Source organism: Tympanuchus pallidicinctus, unplaced genomic scaffold, assembly GCF_026119805.1.
Source record: "Tympanuchus pallidicinctus isolate F22 unplaced genomic scaffold, pur_lepc_1.0 scaffold1, whole genome shotgun sequence".
NCBI classification, from domain to species: Eukaryota; Metazoa; Chordata; class Aves; order Galliformes; family Phasianidae; genus Tympanuchus; species Tympanuchus pallidicinctus.
In genome coordinates this window covers 67,862,218-67,883,064 of record NW_026294618.1, presented here as the reverse complement: position 1 = coordinate 67,883,064, position 20,847 = coordinate 67,862,218, and the positions used below count along the sequence as shown (strand labels likewise).

Genomic DNA, 20,847 nt, shown 5'->3' with positions numbered 1-20,847 from the left:
GTAAATGCTCAAAAACAAAAAAAAAGGCCAAGTCAACAAGTATGTGTCAATTTTTGCACAAGCATTAAGGTTCCTATAAAAAAGTAAGCTTTATTCCAAAAATGAACATACAAGCCACAAAAATTGCCATTGTTTATTTTGTTTATGATAGTAAAATACCTATGTCAACCACTGCTAAATGAATAAAATGGATTTATTTGGTAGAGATAATAAATCCTTTAAAGAATTATGCAGGTTGTATGAACTGACATATGTTTACAACACTTACATATCATCCCCATGAAGAAGTCGATCATCTTTATCTGATGCTTGCCGCAGTGCCTCTTTTTCACGCCTCTTCTTTTCTTTCTTTTCTTTTTTTGAGAGAGTTCGTTTGAAATTCTGTATTACTCCTTCTTTTTCTTGTTTTTCAGGGCCATTACTCTGAGCCTTCTGAAATAAATCAGTTTAAAACAACTTCCATCATTTTTAGTCTAATTAAGTGTTATTATTGATTTTAATTTCCCAAGTAAGTCTGATTAAGATATAGCATTACTAATATGGAAAAAAAATACCCCAGGCAAGTATTCTGGGACTAATACCCACAGGGATAACATATAAGGCCAAAATAATCTCACATTCCGAAGCAAGTATGAACTGATTAAATACTATGTACAAAGGAAGCATACCCAAGCAACAGAATTTTACTTGAATACTACCTACTGTCTACTTGGCCTCAAACATAACCGAAACAAATTTCCACCTACCAGTAAAATCTATTTCACCAGACAATGTTATACTTTTGTTTTCCAATACCACTGTGTTAGAACATCAAATAAGAACAAACTGTAAAACGACAAACATGAGCGAGGACAATTCTCCTAAAATGCATTTTTCTGAAATACCCTTCCATTGCTCTCTTCTCCAACTCCTGCTCCTTGTATACTCAAGATACCTATAATACTCTGATCATTTGCCTCCTGTGGAAAAAGTCATGAAAGATGAGAGAAAAATGATGCAGAGTCTTTTGCTTCTACCAGGAAGCAAAAAAGTCAATCTTCAATCCTTCTTCTCTGTTAATTCAATGAAAAATGAATAGCATGACTGGCAAAAGTAGAACAAGGCATCATTAATTTTCTTTCCTTGTGTCCAATAAGGGTGTATCCTATAGCCAAAAGTAGCATAAACATCAAAAAGCTCACGAACTTATACCTAAAGCATCTTTGAAATTAAAAAGCTCTAAATCCAACAGTAAATAGAATTTAGTGCTCAGCCCAAGACGAGTTTGTCTGATGACAGCCCATTCTAAACAGCACATTTACCATAACTATAAACTTAGAATAAGAAAAAAAAGTTAGACATAATATATAATGTATACAATTAGTTGACTTCAGGAGCCAAAGCCGGATTTAAGTTCATGTTACTAATTAAATGTTTCATAACTAATACAAAAGAAATGAGAAGGAAAAAGAAAAGAACATCAAGTACACAAAAGCTTCCCATCCTTCCCTTGCTGTGAGATGGAAACTAATTTCTCACAAAGAAACAGTCTTCCACCAGTTTCTTTAAGAAACCCAATGTTACTGAAGCAGGTAATAATTTTTTAGTTAAATAACCCTCTCTGGCATCCTCCTTTAAAGGCTTTGCAAGATCCCTCTTGGGATTACCTCTCAGGCATTTAGCATCATATACTGATGGAAGATATTTTCACTTCATCTTATTAGAACAAACTTTTCTGGGTATTGCATGCTACAATACCAGACGGCTACATGGATCCATGTTTCACAATTAATTAGAAAGATTATAATAATGCTGCATGATGAGGGTGGTGAAGATGCACTTAAAGGATTTAAGCAGACTTGCTGCAGATATCCAAGATCATCATCCAGCAGTTTTTTTTCAGGAATTAGAAAAACAGATTTCAAACAAAGTTTTGCTATAGGAGCAAGTCCCATAAATTGCAAGACTGCTGTTGCCACTAGCATATTGCTTAAAGCCTCACCTTTGGAGGAACCGTATCATTTTCATTCTTGAGAACAAATCTTCCCTCTCGATCATCTTTGTTCCAGTTTAATTGTACAACAAGAGGCTTCTCATCCACATCTAATCTTCTTTCTTCTTCAAAAAAATGAAAAGCGTTAACAATTACGTGGCATCTCAAGAGCAAAGAGATCTAGAAACAAACCTGCACTTTCACTGAACAGCACACAATAACACAACCACAAAATGGTAGGAGTTGGAAGGAAATTCTGGAGACAGTCCAGTCCAATGCCCCAGCTAAAGCAGGTTCCTTAGAGTGGGCTGTACAGGAAAGAATCCAGGTGGATTCTGAATATCACCAGAGAAGATGACTTCACAATCTGTCTAGGCAGCTTGCTCCAGTAATCAGTTGATGCCTTTCTAAAGGTATAGAGTCTAGTGGTGTAAGGATGCAGAGATAAATGGCTCCTTTCCAATACCCAACCCAAGTTTATCTATGTAAGACAAAAGTCCATAACAGATTTGTGCATTTTCTTTATCAGAACTAAAGCTCAAGAATATAAGATTAACAATCAGAACTTGTTTCTGCAGCTAAAGTCCTTGAAACTTCATAATTTAATGTAGCTCTGAAATACTTATCTTCCTCATTTAAAATTTAACCAGTGTGACCTTGGCCCAGTAACTACTGCTCTTTAAAGACCGTAAAAAATAAATCAGACTATAAAACAAAAATCCATTATGTACATACACTACACAAACTTCATTACATATACTACAACAGACTTAATTTAGTGTGCTGAATCCATTTTACATGAAAAAAAATCTGAGAGTGTTTAAGAAAATTAAGCAGCTTCTGTTATTTTATCTCCATTTAGAAGCAGGAGATAGTATATACACACAGCACTGATGTCTTTGCATTTACATTTTACTTAATGTGAAAGACTCATTTGAGTGAAGTGCTTCTCTTACGAGCCACACTTTAAACACCAGGAACTTTCCCTGCAAAGGAAACTATTCTATTTTGGCTACAAATACAGTGCTAAGGGATTTAAAACAAACACAAACAACTTGAAGCAGAGAAACCATATAGTATTCATCACTTTAATCAGTGATGACACATGAACTCTTTTTTTTAATCCCTTATGACTTGCATCGAGTCATCACTCATATACCATGGAAAGTGACATACACTCCAGTAAAGGTCCATTCTTTATCTCACATTATATTAGTTTCAGTCATTCAAAAGAAGAATTAAAGACACTAGTTTCCCATAGTTTGGTAGTGACCCTCTGCACCCTACACTGCTTCCAACCAATAGCGTTTTATTGAAGAGAGGCATTACTGGGGAAGACAAATACTAGCAACAACAAAAGACTGCTTAGAAATCTAAGCTCTTCCCAGATAACACTAAAGGTTCTGCTTAGGAAACACAGCAGCTTCAGACAACAGTATATTGAACTTCCTCCAGTTTAACAGTAAAGGTATATACAACATAAGGCTACCTACAAGGCCCACAACATCAAAGAACTGAGATGCACTCTCAAGAGCTCCAATTTAACACCTCCATCCTCCCACTATAAATCCAGCCTTAATCGACCGGTCCTAAAAATAGCAACACTCTCACAAATGTTAACAAGTGAGAGGATGTCAAGTATGGCACTTAATAATCATAATTAAAACTTACATGAACTGCAGGCCTAACAGACACGCTTACATTCTGAAATACCACTTCCTAGTGTAACAATTAGTAGTGACACACATAAAGCAACAAAAGAAATCAAACTCTGTTATACAGCTCAGAAACAGACAGCAAAACTTAGAGGTATTTTGGCTAAAGGTGGGCAGAAAAGTAGCACGGATGCAGGAAAGAGGACAAATAAGTACTAACCTCCACTGACATGCACCTCATAGAGTGAGTATTTCGGGGATGACAACATGCGCATGTCTGGCCGGAACTTCTCTGCAAGAGTCTCTATCACATCTTGAGTTGTGGCGGTACTTGAGACTCGGATACATTTTGTTGCAAAGTTTCCAGCTGCTTTGTCTTGAAAGTAAAATCTCATCACACCATGAAATTCCAAATCCTGCAAAAAATATAATTTTTTTTTAAAAACCCACAAGTTTGGTTAATGGCTAGCAGTTCATAGCTCAGTTTGTTAGAAACATTTTATGAAATCCTAAGACATTCAAATATTGCATTGGTTTTCCAAAGTCTGAGGACACCAGGGATTACTGACAAGGACATGGAAAAAACCAGGATTTTCCATTTAAAGAAATCAAGTACCCCACATTACTGCAAATATTTGAAACTCTGATCTTCGAGATTTCAAATTTCAAGTTACTTTCAGGTTTACCTGAAAAAAAAATAAAAATGCACACTTCTCCCCTCACACAAAAACATATCTTGAGATCAGTCCCAAGCTATTTTGGCGCTCAAATCTTGCCCTCATATCATACGTATGTAATAACACAAATTAAATATAATTGAGTGCAATGTGTCTCAAAGAGAACAACTTTCTATCACAGCAGTTCTGAGCATCATCTTTTCTCTCTACTTTACTTTACCTCATGCTCCTCTGTCTTAGGTTGGCATTCATAGAAACAGCATGATGAGGAAGCTAAATCAACCAAAATGGATTTTATTTGATATTTTCAGATAAGTTACTTTCACTATAGCTCCCTAACCACTCTGATGTTGCAAAGTTTACTGTTTAATAAAGACTGTTAGTGCCTTCACTTTCCAGAGGCTTTCTAGTAGAAATATTCTCTGGTGCTGGGTGCAGTGGCAGGTTCCATGCTAAGCACAGTTCTTTCCAGTGCTGCAACCGCTCACACAAAAGATATCCCAACATGATCTTTTTGCAGCAAAACCCAGAAACATTTACTGAAGCTTTTCTATCACTCCAGGAAAAAAGTATTATAACCCGCACAGTAGGATAAACCTACATAGACAGAAAATACACATTTCACAACTGTAAACAGTGTTTTTATCATTGTGCTCTCCACTCAGCACCAACCATCCAAATGATTTGAAATCAGACAAGGCTCATTTGAAATCAGACTTCACCTCTCACTGGCACTGTACAGTCCTAAAGAATAATGTAAATACACTTAATTAAAACCAAACAAAGAAACAAACGGGCTTTTTATTTGTATTGCATCCTGAGTTTGTGAAGACATGACACTGCGGTATTAACAACCACAACAAAAGTCAGGAGAAAAACGTGCAAGTACTATACTGAAGTACTGCTTTAGAGCCAGCCTTTTTTTTTCATCAACTGATTTCTTTCACTGTATTACGAGTCCCTAAATGTTTACCACCCACAGTGTCCCACAACAAGAACTTCTGCAGCTCCTTTCCTACGCTGTGAAAAAGCATTTTTTTTTTTTTCGTTTGTGTTGAAAAAACGACCCGCAACTGAATGCGACATTTTTGCTTTGATAAAGATGATGAAGAACCATTTCTTATCCTCTTCTCCTCCAGGTCACTCATGACTTCACTCATGATTTCACAGGACTTTTCTCCCTGCACATTTTCTTCAGGCCGATCCATCCTGTCTTAAACTTCCCAAGGAATTAATTCTGTACTTTTGACAATCTGAACCACTGAACCCATTTCTGAACCTTCCAAAGCTCCATCTTATAGAAGGAAGATCTGCACATGACAGTTGAATGCAGATGCACCACAGGCCTAGACAATTACCCATTTTCTTTTGTTCCGTGTTATCCCAACAATTGATAGATTCATTCTATCAATTGATCCTAAACTGGCTTTCTCACACAACTGTCTATTGTAATCCCAGACAATTGTTCCTTCCTGCAAGAAGTTACAAATTCTGTGTGCCTCCCTAACGTATGGCCTCCACCACTTTCTTCTTACCCACTTTGAACGTAGAGGGCCTCCTGCAATTAGATAAAGTTGAGTCTTGACTTTCCTACCACACACGTTTTCGTTTTCGTAATGGAAGTGCTGCTGTCACTCGCTTCTGAAAAACATCCTGCCTTTTTTTTTGTTTTAATCTCCTTGATGATCTCATGCAGAAGATTTCTGGAAATCCTACATACCAGAGCCAATTGGATCTTCTTTACATACAGAGTCACCTACACTGGGTAAGATCTTTAAGATCAAGTCCAACCCGACCTACAACATCCTATCACTAAATCATGCCCGTTAGTACAACATCCACATATCTTTTAAATACCTCTGGGGGTGGGAACTTCATCACTCCCCTGAGCAGCCCACTACAACACTTCTTTCTTGAATACCTGTGAATAAATTCTTCACACTGTTCAATATTCTTGATAATTCCCTCAGTGAGCTCTAACCAGTTTGAGAAACACCTTTTCACATAGCTTATGGAGCTATTAAAATTATAATGCATCCATGACATTTTCGTTACTACAGATTCTAATCAGCACAGATGAAATTCTTAGTAATCATCCTTTTAATTATGGCTTCACACTGCATTTATACCCAAGCGCCTAGAGGTGGCTAGCAAGAATCATTAAATAGCAGTAAAGTTACTTCATCTCTCATTTTTTTTTTATAGTTATGTGATGAATATTCTCTGATTCTAGCAACATGCTTTTATGTTGTCTACTTGCACTTTTAACAAGAGTGCAAGAAGAGCTCCTCTGATAAGTTATCCATAAGAAGGTCTTCATCGTGACAGCCTTTCCAAGACTTTCAGTAGTCCATAAGAAGCAAAGTTTCTCTGCTGTTATCTTTCCTTGATAAGTTTTCTTTTATAAAAGTGATCATGACATAGCCATATGGCTTGTGCTAAGTTCATGGTAATGTGTTCAAATAAAGTTATTATTAAAGACTTCTGATATATTATTCACTAAATTATTTTTTTCCTATCTTACGCTTCCATACTGTCTTTGCCAGATTTTATAGCTTTACAATCTTTCTTGTGTATACTACTTCAGCTTTCTAGTAACTGGTTTTGCCTAATGCTCAACAAGTACATTGACTTCCCCTTCCTTGCACAGGAAAGAAGATTATTTTTCTGAAAATGTCCACTGCATTACTCACATTTTAATGCCATAGATTGTATTCATTCTCTGAAATAACACAGCAGTAACTAGCAGAGATTCAATGCAAAGGAATGCAACAAATTTACATTCAGAAGGGATCTAGAGAACAGTTCAAGGATCTCTTCAATCTCATGGGTTTCTTTATCATTATGTTTTAAAATTTTGTTTCTAAAACTTGCTCCTACTTCTGGGCATTAGCAGAACAGAGAAGTGACAAAACTGCACCGTGACCACTGAGATGCAACGTTAGCTTTATTCATTTCAGAAAAGAAGCAAATGAAAAACTGTCACCCGAGTTTTAGTTTCTTGCTTTGACAATCAGGGCATGAAAACAACCAAATGCACTGACACTGGCTGCCCATTTTCCCCATGTTCTTCCACCTCAGCTTGTTGTGCTGTCCCCCTGCAGCCCAGGCATCTCAACACACTTCTCCAAAGTTTTCCTTTAAAATATAAACTGCACAACTGCATCACAAAACTTCATAATATGAATATATTTTCCCAGTATAAAGCTCCACTTAGTTTAATGTTTCATTTGCAGTAAGTTGCAAACTTTCATTATTGGAGTATTAGAGAATTTAAATACAAATGTTCAGTAGTACAGAAGCCACTGGTTTCACATTTTGAAAAATTAGGCAGGCAGGAGACTACAAAACAGTCTTCATTATTATATTTATACATCCTTTATGTACTTATTTCTAGCTTAAGGCACATTTAGCGTACTGGCCAGGTGCTCTGAGTAACACGTAACAAACATCCACACAGTCTCACAAAGTGCCCTCAACCTCAAGAAGAAAACAAAGTCTTAAATTTCTACTCTTCACTCTAAAATCTGCCTTGAGCCTCCAAACGCACTCAGTCCTGCATTTCTTTGGCAGGACTGCAAGCTAGGTTCACGGTGATTTATAATGTGGACGTATGTCAAGGAGGGAAGCTAATAAATAAAAATCTCTTGTGAAAAAGTAAATAGATGCATAGATATCCAAGCATTACTAACATAAACTTGTAAGTAGACAACCTCCCCAGAATGTTTACATATCTCAAATTAATCTTTCTCTAAAGATGAGGAACTGCCAATTTCCAATTACCAAAAAGAAAGAAATCAAATCGTTCTCTGGATTTCAAAAGTGAGCAATTATGAGGCTATAAAAGCTCTTAAGTTTCTCTTAGGAATTTACACGCATCATATGCGATCTCTGTTTCTCATCTAAACATGTTTTAAATATTTTATGTGTGTGCTGTTCAAGTCCACTTCTCCTTACATAGGAATGTACAGTCTTCTACCATGCCAACAGAGTCAATTTTTACAAGAGTTAGATTCTCATAATCTAGACTGCAAAATGAATATCTTTGAAGCATATAGCTGACAAGTCAGCTTCTTTTAAGCCTTTCAAATCACAAAGAACACTTCCCTTAAATACAGAGTCTTCTTATGCTTTTTTCCATCACTAGCAGAACTTGCAGTAATTTCCGTAAGTATATCATCTAGAAAGACAATAACAGATGGCTTGGATAGTTAACTGGTATTTTTTTTCTTGTTATTTGTTTTTTGTGTGTGTGTGCTTTTAAGCAATCAAACAAACAACAACAACAAAAAGCAAGGTGGTACCACACCTTAATTAGTCTCAAAACAGACAATACGTAGCTACAATATGCAGCAAAAGGCAATAAATGAAATGGTGGATCTGTACTACAACAGCCAATGAAAATGCCCACCAATGCATCTTAACAGTGCTTCAACTACTTTGTTAAGATTGTCATTGACTTTAAGCAAGAACAGCTTCAAGATGCCAAGTATTCCAAAAGTCTGTCTTCAGATAAAGCAGCTACACACACAAAAGCCCCAGAGTGGCAAACTTGAAACAATTTCAACAAGGCTTTGAAATTCCCCAAAATCTTGCAGAAATCTTTGACAAAATGTTATTTGAGAACATTGGCATTCCCAATTCTATGGGTCTCCTCTGACAAGTCTCATTGACCTCAGATCATCACCAGCTGAGAAAGAGAACTACAAATGCAGGAAACCAACGTAACAAACCACTTAAGTAACATTTGAAACTGAAAGCAAGGCATATAAGTTTTTAAATCAAACATTATCACTGAAGTCTTCCAGGAAGCTTCAGCAAAATGACTTCTGTTTCTTGAAATGCTCTTTTACTCTTTACATCTAGCTCCCAGTTACTTACTATCACATAGGCATTTCTGCTTTTAGCAGTATTAAGGAATAATGAAGATGGTAATTCATTCAATGTTAAATGATACAGAAGTGCAAATAAATAAGAGGTTTGGTCTGTGATTACCGAGAACTGGTTAAAGAACACTGAAAGTATTAAGCAATGGAAGACTGAAATATAAATACTTCAGTTTCTCAAAAATTTCTGTAAAAACCAATTCTTTTTTTCTTTTTCCCAACTGTTCCTGTCTTTTTACACAAGGAGAACACAACAAGAAGGCATATGAAAAAAAAATAGTGGAAAAGAGTGTGCTTGCTTAAAAGCAAGTGAAGTTCCAGAAAAGTCTTCAATCTGATACAATGGGATTTGTAGCAGGGAAACCTGGACTTCCTGAAGAATTAAACAGAGGCTTCTGCAAACAAAGCAGTAAATAGCCAGCCACAGTAATCCGCAGCACTGCTCCTGCATGAGAAAGGAAACCCCTCCTCTATAGTGTCAGAGGAGGTACTGAGAGATTATTATTCAGCTACGATGGACAAAGCAACAAACAAAGGTCAGGACGCTATTCCCACAGGCGAAGAACACTGGCAGGCTTTTACACTCCCATCCCACCAGTATCAACCACAAATCAATACATACTTCAATATTTTAGCATAAGTGAGTATATTACATGGGTAGCACTTGATAAACTATTTAATCTCTTGAGTAGTAGAAAATATCTAAACTTCAGGTCAGAAATCCTTATCTCTAACATCTCCAAAGTATATCTTCAAGTAAGGTTGTGGGGGGTTTTTTTAAGCTGTATTAATACTACTCTTTATCTTGCATTCACTGTGACAGGTTCTAGAAAATATCAAAAGCTGGCATTGAGAACATCACATCTTTGTGCTCCATTCACATTTTGCAGGCAAAAATCTGCAGAGGACTAACTTCTAACTAAGCTGCTATCATTATTCAGATACACACACTTGTTGCTCAAGAGTTTTTCCAAAAAGAATATAAATCACAATAAAACCAATGCAGAGGGCAACAGCTAGAATTAAAGCAAATACATGTTGCTTTTAAATGTATTCAGGTCACAAAACAGATCCAATAGGTCACATGCTGTATGATAGTCTGAAACATTTGTGCAGTTCCTTAGTACCTGACCCCTGGTCAATCTACAGAGTCAAAAACGGAATTGCTTCTGCATCCATAACATGCAACATTATCTATGCAATACTAACAAATATCTTAAGGAATTCCTACAAGATTAAAAACAAAATCAAAAAAACCCAAACACGTTACATCATCAAAAAGCATTAAAATAAGCATTAAAATTACATGAAGCTTTGCAGCATGCATTCCTATTTATGTCAAACAGGAACACACACAAACCCTATGATAAACTATTAAAAAGGATTTTTAAAAAATCATCTAGCAACACCAGCAGAATCTGCCATAATTCCTATTAAATATCTCAAAACATTTTCCATCTACTGGAGAAAGCAAAGCTTTTGCTGACCTACAGCTTTTCAAGAGCCTCAACAAGTGCAGTTTCACAAGTGATGGCAGAGGGTTTCAAGAGAAGAAAGAACGAAGATAAATAGACAGCTCCTATTGAAACAACAACAATTTCATCAGCTTTATTTCTTCTTCCAAACTTTTGACATGCGGGTCAATGATAAATTCAACTGCAGATTGACTCGTTCTGCCACAGCTCTGTTCACAGAAGCAGGGCCAACAAGAGTCTTCTATCAGAGAATTATCAGTAACATACAGCATGGGGTGGATAACTAGGAGAAGTCATCAATTTATTTTCCTGAAGAAAACTACACCTGAGGAATCAGCCTCACTACAAAATAAAATGAGAAGTCAAGATCAAAAAACATGAATACTACAAACATTTTTGTAGTATAAACGTAATACAATTAAGTTAATGCAAAACCCACTGCAGTGTATGACAAATGCTACAGAAAGAAAATCCTAAACAAAGATTAAAACTCACTTCTATAAATATAAATAAAACATATTGTGAAAGAGAATTTGCTAATCAAAAATGCAGCTGGAATGTCCAAGTGAACCTTACATTGTAGCTGAAGCAAATATGCTAATATATCTTGCACACATTCCTCCCTCGTTCTCAAACTGCCTTCACAACAAGAACAATCAATCCAATGACTACTGGACTTAAAAGAAAAGCACATTGTAATCTTTTTTTTTTTTATTATTTTTTGAAATGTAATCTCACATTTCAAAATCTGACTTTGTAGTTGACTCATCAACACTAAGTAAACAGGGTAACTCCTACCTCCTTCAAAACAAAGAGTTAATGCCAGAATTGTATCTCGCCAAGGCCACCAGACCCCACGCAGCAACCAACCACACTTCACCCTGAAAGCGCTTTGTTGTGTAAGCATCATGAAGTGACTTCAAGCAAGGCTTACAGCTCCAGAAGCAGTTACCATGAGAAATAAAACAAAAATACACCAAAGGTGCTCCCCAAAAGAACTACAGGCTCTGCTCTCTAATTTTCAAACCCACAGAAAACAATTACAAACATCTTACTGGCACGTGCAACACACAGCAACTGTCTGCCACCTGCAGGATATTTTTTGTTACGTGTACAGCAGCATTTACTTTTTCACAATTAAGCAGAAGGAAACGCAGATCCCTCTTCCAACAAAATAAAATTTGAGTCAATTTTCTGAAAAATACCAAAATATTTTTAACAGGGTGTGCTAATGGTTATGTAATTATTTAAACTTCAATAATTCATTACATTAGACCACTTAAACACAAGAACACAACAAATAAAGCTAAAGGAGATTAAATCACACTCCCAGATTAAGTCATATATACTGTTATAAACTATACTAATGCTAACACAAGAGCTGTTCTGTGACTCTCCTGATAACATAATAATGAAGATCTGGCAGTCTCTGTGAACAGATACTTTGAAAATACAAAATAAATAAAATTTTAAAAAAGAAAAACAACAAACCAAAGCACCCTCATTATTTGGAAAATTGTTGGAAGAAGGTAGTGTGACAGAAAAAAAAAAAAAAGTAATTGACATACATGTTTGATATATCAAAATACTCTGAAACGATCTCTGCCAAAAATCATAGGTACATGCAGTCTCATCATATTTGAAAAGAGCTACGAAGTCAAAACCTGGACAAAGTCTATGCTGAATTAATCATGACACATTTAAGAGCAGGAGCAAAACAAACAAACAAAAAAAAACCCAACACAACAAAACCACAACAAACAGCAATAGGTCTTGAGGACACATCCCTTACCTTTCCACTCCCTGCCTGCAACATGTCATTGTTGCAGACCTAAAAACAGAACACTTGTCAGTAACTCTACAACACTTATGAGAAGAAAAACAAGTAGTGCAGACTATCCACTGTAGCACCTTTCAGCTGTACGTTAAAAAAAATAAAGCAATGGCCTCACCTATTTATTTTGTTAAAGACTATTCCTTTTGCTTCTGTGAACCACAGAGCAACAACCTCAGCCAAGCTGGAAATTCTTTTCTACTTTTCCACTAGCATCAGCACACTCCTGACCCTGCACAGAGCCTTTACAGTCCCGTAAACCAATAGGGACTTCTTTGTTTTGGGCTCTGCTGGCTCTGTGTGCCCTAAGGCCTGTGTGCAGGTCAGATAAGCGCCAGAACAAAGAAGGGGGAGAAGCTAGCAGCCAGTAGATGATCCATCCAGCCCGATCTGCTCTGCATTTCACACCTGCTCAAAGGTGCAGCATCACCTTAGTCATCTGCTCACATTGCCAGCAGTCAGGCAACCCTCCATTGTCCTCCTGCTTCCTCATGCACGTTTATACAGCAATGAAGAGGCTAAGAACACGGCAATAAGGTGTTACTGTGTGGGGTAGCAATTCAACTCAAAGTGCTATTTCTAAAGCTAGAGGCAAACTGGCTTTCAAAAGGAATCTTTTGAACTTGTAAATAAGAAGTAAAGATTTGAATGGAGGTTTTTAAAGAGAAAGTAGGCTTAGCTTATATACATACAGCGGCACCAGCACATAAAAACTTCTCCTATGCACGCTGACACTGATATGGCAGAACTGTATCAGAAAAGACTGACATCCCTCATGAGCTGAGTGGAACTTGTGGCCTGCTACTGAAATGGCACAGCTCTCTCATACAGGCTCATTCTCTGAATGCATGAAACTCAAGAAAATAAACAACTTTCAAAAAGACATAGACTAAATGTTAGAAGTTTACTACTAACAGCACTTCTGGAATTGAAATACTGAAGGAGCTCTTAGATGGTAGTTATGCCATATTTTCTATATAGTTTTAAAAAATACAATTGTTTCCTACATAAATTTTGGTAGAGAAAAATCATTAACAGCAACCTTAAAACCATAACAAGATGTCAGTAAAGCTAGCTTTTAAGTTACTAAGTGAAACTAGCAGAAACTGAAAACAGAATTCTGAGGTAAAGTTTTGAGTCTTGCTGTTACAGCAACCCAAACAGCAATAGCTACAGGCAGATCAGCACTTCTGTTAGTTAAAACAGAAATCTGCATCCCTGAAATATGCATTTCCACCAGCAGCCACAATCGTGCAGCCATTTCTTGTGGTCATCCTCCCTAAACCTGATTGTGTTGTTCTATTAGAGACAGCATCAATAAAATTATTCCCAACGTTTCATTCCTATCTGGATTCTCCAGTGTCCAGAAGTACAGACACTGCAGTCTCTCTCTTCATCGTGGAAATGAAATCTTGTCTCTAACTTACCACTCAGACAGATAATATTCATTTTTACTTGCTACTGGAAATATGAGAAAAACATGCACTGCGTTATAAAAAAGGCACTAACAGTCATTTAGATGGGCACCTCAATTAATTTCTTTTAATCAGCAGTGCATTTTTACTATATTAGTATCAAGCTTCAGTATCATGCAACAGAGCATCAAGAGAAAACATAAAAATTGGGTCCCATTTGCATATTACAACCAAGGGCACTGTCATATTCAGCTGACAGAGCCAGTGAAGACAGATTGCCACAGCTTCTTCCCTGCTCTGATAGACTTGGTCATGTCTCATTAGTTCCTCATTCCCATCAGATGTGCTAGGACCTGCACTGCAGAGGGTTAAGACATCCAGCTACACTGACTGAACTAGAAAAACGCAGATGCTATCCGATACTCTGCATGCAAGTGCTCTGGCAACCAGGCTAATTAGTCAGGAGTTTATGGTAGGAATGCTAACAAGCCTAATAGGAAACAAGCACCTGATTCTCCCAGAGTAGACAAAAAGAGAGGGGAAAAAAAAAAGACACTGAGGAATCTACTAGAAAAAAAAACAACAAACAGAAGGCAAACAGACAAAACTAAGACATAGTGCAACTCAAAAAGGTATCAAACCTCTAATACAGAACGTACTCTTAACAAGACCCACATTTCCCAGCTTACCAAGATTAGGCAGGCCCACTTTAAAAGCAATGTAAAAAAGATGAAAGTATTTACGTATTTATTTATTTTTTTCTGAGGGATCTCAGTGCACCTACGACCATGAAGAATCAAACAACGAAACAAAACGCAAGACAATACACAATACCTACAAGGGATTACTGAGTACAGAAACTTGAGGAAAAATGGGTTCTAAGCAGAAAGAACTCCCAATCTGTATTCTCTTGTTTACAGCACTGTTAAGAGCTCACTGCCAAATTGACATTGCTGAAGGTTTTATAGCAGGTCAAGATCTTGCCAAAAAGCAATGTGATAGCACAGAACTGCACAGGACTGTTGCCAGCTTCATTAACCTTATTACCAGTTCAACTACCTCAAGAGACATTAATGTGCAACATTTAAATTTGTTCCAGTTGTACAATTATTGTTGCACCGTCTTGGAATTTGGTCTGCAATCATTAAGTTCATACATTCCAGATAGGATTGGTTCAAATCCAAAACTTGACTGGATTTCAAAAAGTTATTTTCCAAGTATATTAGTTCAGTCAAGCAGGACAGAAGGAATAATACCATTTCCAAATGTAACCTACAACACAATCTTTGTCCTAACTAATGCTCTGGATAGAAATAGATGGAGGAATCTCCTTGAACAAATACTGTTGTTCCTTTCTAACCAAAATACTTAACTTCCTCACTTCCTCTGTTTCTTTGAAAAGAAAATCATTGACAACATTAGTTCTGAAAAAAAAAAACAAAAAACAAACCAACAAGCCCACAAATAAAACAACCCAACCAAACAACCCACGTGCACAAGAAAACAAAACCCAAGATCAGCACTGTTGAATTAAAGTGACTATGACGCCATTTACTGATCTCACTCCATGATGCACAGCCACAGTGCTTGTAAGCACCTTCAGTCTGAGCACAAACTCAAGAGCTAAGACAGTTTTTCTAAGTCACTTTTGCCACACATCCAAAAGAAGAGAGATTCATTCATCACAGATAAAAACAGACATGAGTGAAAACGAAAACACCTCAGTTTTAGACATGACTAGAAGCATTAACAGCAAACTGAACATCTAAATGAAATGTTTGGTCCATATTGAAACTCCCAAACATGAGAGAAAGAGTCCAGACAAGTTTGCTTTTCTTTTTAATGCTGTTGCTCAAAAAACCCTGCAGGTATTATCACTTTGAATTCAGTTTTCTTCTCTTTTCTTTTTTAATTGCAGGAATCATGCAATTTCTTAAAACCTATAAAATAGCTCATCACTGTCATTGGTTATCTTAATGGAGAATGAGAAGACTACCCAAGGACACAGACGACCTCAAAAATCTTTACAATAGCTCTAACAGTTTGATAAAGTTTAGCTGCCGATAGCTTTCCCCCTGCAGATCCTACTTAATCCTGTTATATAATCTTTGGCAACAAATTTACCAAATACAGTGCTTGGTGAATGACATTCAGTTTCAGTTAGTTGCATTTGAACACAATGCCACTTGCTGACAAGTTAAACAAGGGCTTTCTCTGCAGTAATGCCACCCACAATATCTTCAGACTGATACTGATCCTGCATTCACTCTTTTGTTTCCCTTTGACTTCTCGTGCTAAAAATAAATTCCTCTATTCCAACACAAAAGCTAGTTAGTTCAAAATAGTCCTAAACATTTCAATGCACTTCACACTTACATGTCAGGACTGTTCCAAAAGTAATGCCTCCTATTTTATTATGATGGCTAACAGAATCAGAGGCACACAGTGGTGGTAGGGCAGTAGGGGTTGAACCTTTCCACTAACATTCCATTACATATTGCTGCCATGTGACAGATGGCAGCAGAGGGGCAGTCTGGCAGAATGAAGTCTGACACGGCAATGCATTTGAAGCAAAGCTATGTCACTCATATCCTCCAGGTGGAAAAAATGGCCCCAATGACATTCACCGATGCTTGCTGAACATTCATGGAGACCAAACAGTAGATATTATGACAGTGAGGTGGTGGGTGGTGCATTTCAGTAGTGGTTACAGTGAGTCACCTCCACTGTGTAGATTTTTGAGTGTGGCATGCAGGCTCATGTTCCTCATTGGTGAAAATGCATAGCTAATGGTAGTGAGTATGCTGAAAAATAGTGTTTTGTAGCTGTGAATTGCCTGTATTAAGTAGTGCTATTGTGCTCTTTGTATCTGCTGTATTTTCCATGGAAATAAATAGGAGACATTGCTTTTGGAGCAACCTACATACCCCTATTCAACAAAAATATTTCTTTTGTTTCTAATTTTGCTTCCCCTTCCCCACCTACCTGACTCCAGTTCCATGTTTGTCACCGCCATCTTTTCCAACACAAGCACTTCTGTGAACTCTGATGGGTGTTTCTCTCTGGACTAGCTCTGAAACAACCAACATCTGTCCCTCAGCTTCCTTAAGAACCCCCTCCCCCCCCCACGAAGCCATTGAGGATGCAAGGCCAGCACAAAGGAGGGATTACAAAACCCCCAACTGAACTAGAAATGAACGAAGAAATCTTTGACTGCTAGAAAGCCACATCAGTAGCTGGAAAAATGAATATGAAATCACATGCTTGTATTTTTCCTCTGTGCAGCAACTGATATTCAAAATAAAGTCAATAATAGTAATTTACAGAAGCAAAGAACATCTCTGCAGAATCAGATCCTGGCAGATTGGGAAGCGTATCAAAAGTTAGCTAGCAGTATCTAATGGTAATAACTTGAATATATATGGGAATTAAAGACATTTCATCCCTCTCACTGAAACATCTATTTAAATCATCTATTTAAATAGTCCAAACCTCAGCAAACACAACGCTGCTTTTGAAACCCAATATAAGAGCCCTGACAAAGGCTACTGAAGTTATAATTTGACCATATTTCAATTAGTAAATCATTTAACTTTTCAGTACAGTTTACAGTTTCAGAATAGAAACGTTTTTATTGTAATAGTGAAAGACATAGCATCTAATGTCTAAGAGTAAGTTGTATAAGATAAAGATAGCTTTCTATTATTTCCAAGTTCAACTAAATTTATCAAATACCAAGTTGGTATATTCTACTGGAAAAAACTTACACCCAGAATCTTAGAAACCACCAAGTGCAGAATTCATTAGAGTTATAATCTCTACTGCTAATACTAGCTTCGGAAATATTTTTCATGTCCTGGATGTAAGAAGAGGATACTGACATGGACTCAGTCCATGTAGAAATATCACAAATGGTGGAGGAATTACGCGACACCAAGTGCCCTTCTACAAAACGCTGCATCAGATACTGTCCATACAAAAACTCACTTTACTGTCCTGAGTCTCTCACTTCTGGCAAATGTGACAGCAGCATCTTTACAACCAAACAGGCCAGAAGAGGAAAGTAACCAAAATTATGAGAAGAAAATGAGAATTGACAGTGCACTGACAGAATGAGAATTGATAGAAAATGAGAAATGAGAAAGACAGTGCAGAGATACAATAGATTGAACATATTTTAAAAACATAAATTAAAAAAAAATATATCAATTAAAGCTGCTGAAAGTAATCCTCAGTTGTGTCACCAAGTCAGTCATTAAAAGGAAGAACCACTTGAAAGCAACTTGAAGATAGACAAGTCAAAAACTGCTCTTCCTAGAATTGCAGTAATTCAATCATGACCACTGCATTTTCCTCTCTGACTCCTATTGCTTTAGAGTCTCTGCTCTACGCTCAGGACAATAATGAAAGTTTGGTGATTGTGAGCAATAGCCAACTCCATTCCTGATAGAGGAAACAACAGTTGACCACTTGATTACATAGGAAGCTCCTCACTTCCTGTGCATTTCTCTTCATAATAGCATAATAGCATAAATAAGAAAATGATATAACATGGTACAAAAAGGTTGATTTTAGTGACATTTTGCAAAAAGAAACATGGTCATAAATCACCTTTAACTATTCAAACAGTATAGCTGAAACACATACATCCAAGTTCACAACAATTTTTTCAGTTACTGTTTTAGAATTGTTGATCTTAATTCCAACATACCTGGGAGGGGAACCTCTAACTACCATAAGTGTTCTGTGCAAGACTATTCTTTATGAAAAATTTCAATTTCTCAACAGCAGCAAGGTAGTGCCTCTCCCCTTACAAACGCTGATAATTCTTTAACACATAAAGCATCTTGAATCATTACTTCGTTATGACACAATGTAAGGTAAGAATCTGGCTCTACTTCTAGTCTTAATGAAGATTTGAAGGATCAGTATGTGATTGATTTAGTTGTTAAAGTGCCCCAATAAAAGAAAAAAACAACCTACAACACTTTCTAACCATGTTTACAGGTAGAAAGGCACAAGTTTGTATTAACTTAGGCTCCAATATGACATGCAGGAAAAGGTAATTTAAAACTTCATTTAAATTCAGTATCAAAATACAAAATTTAATATTGAGTTCTGAGGATTTTGCATGCTTGGCTTATTTCATGTTATGTTCCTTGTACGTTAATTCTGGCCTCTGGAACATTTACAGAACTAACAGATTCACACTATCCAAGTTCTAAAGTAGCATTTTAAATTTTAATGGTAAAAATACTCCATTGAAGCAAAAATTAGCAATATTAAACATTCCTACCCAGTTGAGATTACAGTCTACTTAGAAAAAATGCTAAAGTACTGGTTTCAATGAGAAGATATTACACTATCAGCGTGGCTCTATTTCCATGCAATTAACCTAATTTCTCTGTCTAACCAACTATACCAGATGTTTTGAAGTTCTGATACCACGAAAAAAGATCTGTCCGTGGCTAAAATTAATGTTTCATAGATAGAGCTTTCTGTTTTTAAAGATCACAAATGCAAGATATGTTCAGAAACTATGACTTGCCTCAAGCAATATGCACCATTTTGTAAAGATTCTTCTAGACATCATGCAGAGATCTATAACACAGATACAGCATAATTCAAAATACAACAAAATAGGAGATTTGATACGAAAAACTGTTAACACTGTACTGCACAGAATACAGTACTATAAATCCAAAAGTACTCAGAAATAAACATTACAGTAAGGATATATTAGCAACAACAAAAATTAAAAATCTAATCTAATTCTCAGGATCACAGAATTGTAGGGGTTGGAAGGGACCTACATCAAGTCCAGCCTTCTGCTAAAGCAGGTTCCCCACAGCTGGTTGTAACTCATTCACTGCAAGCATTTATTCCATCAAATAATGATGATGCAGGCTTCCAATCGTGAGCAGGAGGAAAGGCACAGGAGTAGGAAATGGAAACAGGACAGAGTGGAATCCAGACAACTTGTAATCATGTATTTTCTGCAATATTAGAATCTTGTTCAATCTCTGCCCCCGGCATACCCAAATGTTTCACAAAAAGATGTTCTGGAAGGATGTTTTTAATACATTTTGTTTGTTTTGTTTTATTTGTTTGGTTTTTGGCTTTTGAATGTTTGTTTTTCAATTCCATGAAATTCAACAGGGACAAATGAAAAATCCTGCCACTCGAGAATATAGGCTCAGGAATGACTGGCTGGAGAACAGCTCTGCTAAGAAGGACCTGGTGATCCTGGAGGACATCAAGCTGAACATGAGTCAGAAGTGCCCTCCAACAAAGGTGGATAACAGCATTCTAAGCTGTGTTAGTAGAAGTACAGGCTGTAGATCAAGTAAAATGATTATCTTCATCAATCCAGTTTTGTGACACAATACAAGAAAGACAGAAACTGGAGCAAGTTCAGCGGGCCACAGGATGGTCAGAAGGTTGGAAAACTATCTTATGAGCAGGGATGGGCAGAACAGGGTTTGTTTCACCTGGTAAAGCAATGGCTTTAGGGAAACGCACAAAAGAGATCCTAATATCTACAGGGAAGCCATCTTAAAGATCCAACAAGGATCTTCATAGTAGTGCATGGTGGAAGCACAAAAGATAATGGGCACTAAGATGAAAGAAGAGGATTCTAGACTGAATATAAGGTAGTTTTTTCACAATGAAGTCTGTCAAGTACTGGAGAAGGTTACCCAGAGAAGTCATACAGAGCATGATCTTCAGGGACTTTGAAGTCCTTACTGGATAAAGCCCTAGGAAGCCTATATAGGTCCAATCTATAGTTCCAAGTTATATTCCAACCCAAAGTATTTTATGATTTTATTTAAACATCCACTGAGGACAGGTTAATTGATCTTCCAAAGCTACTATTTTACAGAAAACAGTGATCGTTACACCAGTCAGGCAGGTATCATTTGTTTTGCAAGC

At 36.8% G+C, this 20,847-nt stretch overlaps 2 protein-coding genes across 22 annotated transcripts in view; one reads left to right on the top strand and one right to left on the bottom strand.

The window, feature by feature from the left end:
• The window catches only part of TTLL2 (tubulin tyrosine ligase like 2), a 487,337-nt gene that overhangs the window by 240,939 nt on the left and 225,551 nt on the right, over nt 1-20,847 (top strand). The window lies entirely within an intron of this gene.
• The window catches only part of AFDN (afadin, adherens junction formation factor), a 112,706-nt gene that overhangs the window by 74,661 nt on the left and 17,198 nt on the right, over nt 1-20,847 (bottom strand). For 14 of the 21 annotated variants that reach the window (XR_008209678.1, XM_052696355.1, XM_052696192.1 and 11 more), the window contains exons 2-4: nt 3,848-4,043; nt 1,982-2,097; nt 269-432 (exon numbers count right to left, since the gene is read on the bottom strand). Coding sequence is in view for 20 of the 21 variants with exons in the window: in XM_052696355.1 (XP_052552315.1) it covers nt 269-432; nt 1,982-2,097; nt 3,848-4,043 (476 nt within the window). In the remaining variant the exon portion in view is untranslated. The remainder of the gene's footprint in view (nt 1-268; nt 433-1,981; nt 2,098-3,847; nt 4,044-20,847) is intronic. The other 7 variants (XM_052696202.1, XM_052696308.1, XM_052696283.1 and 4 more) reach the window with 1 other exon arrangement.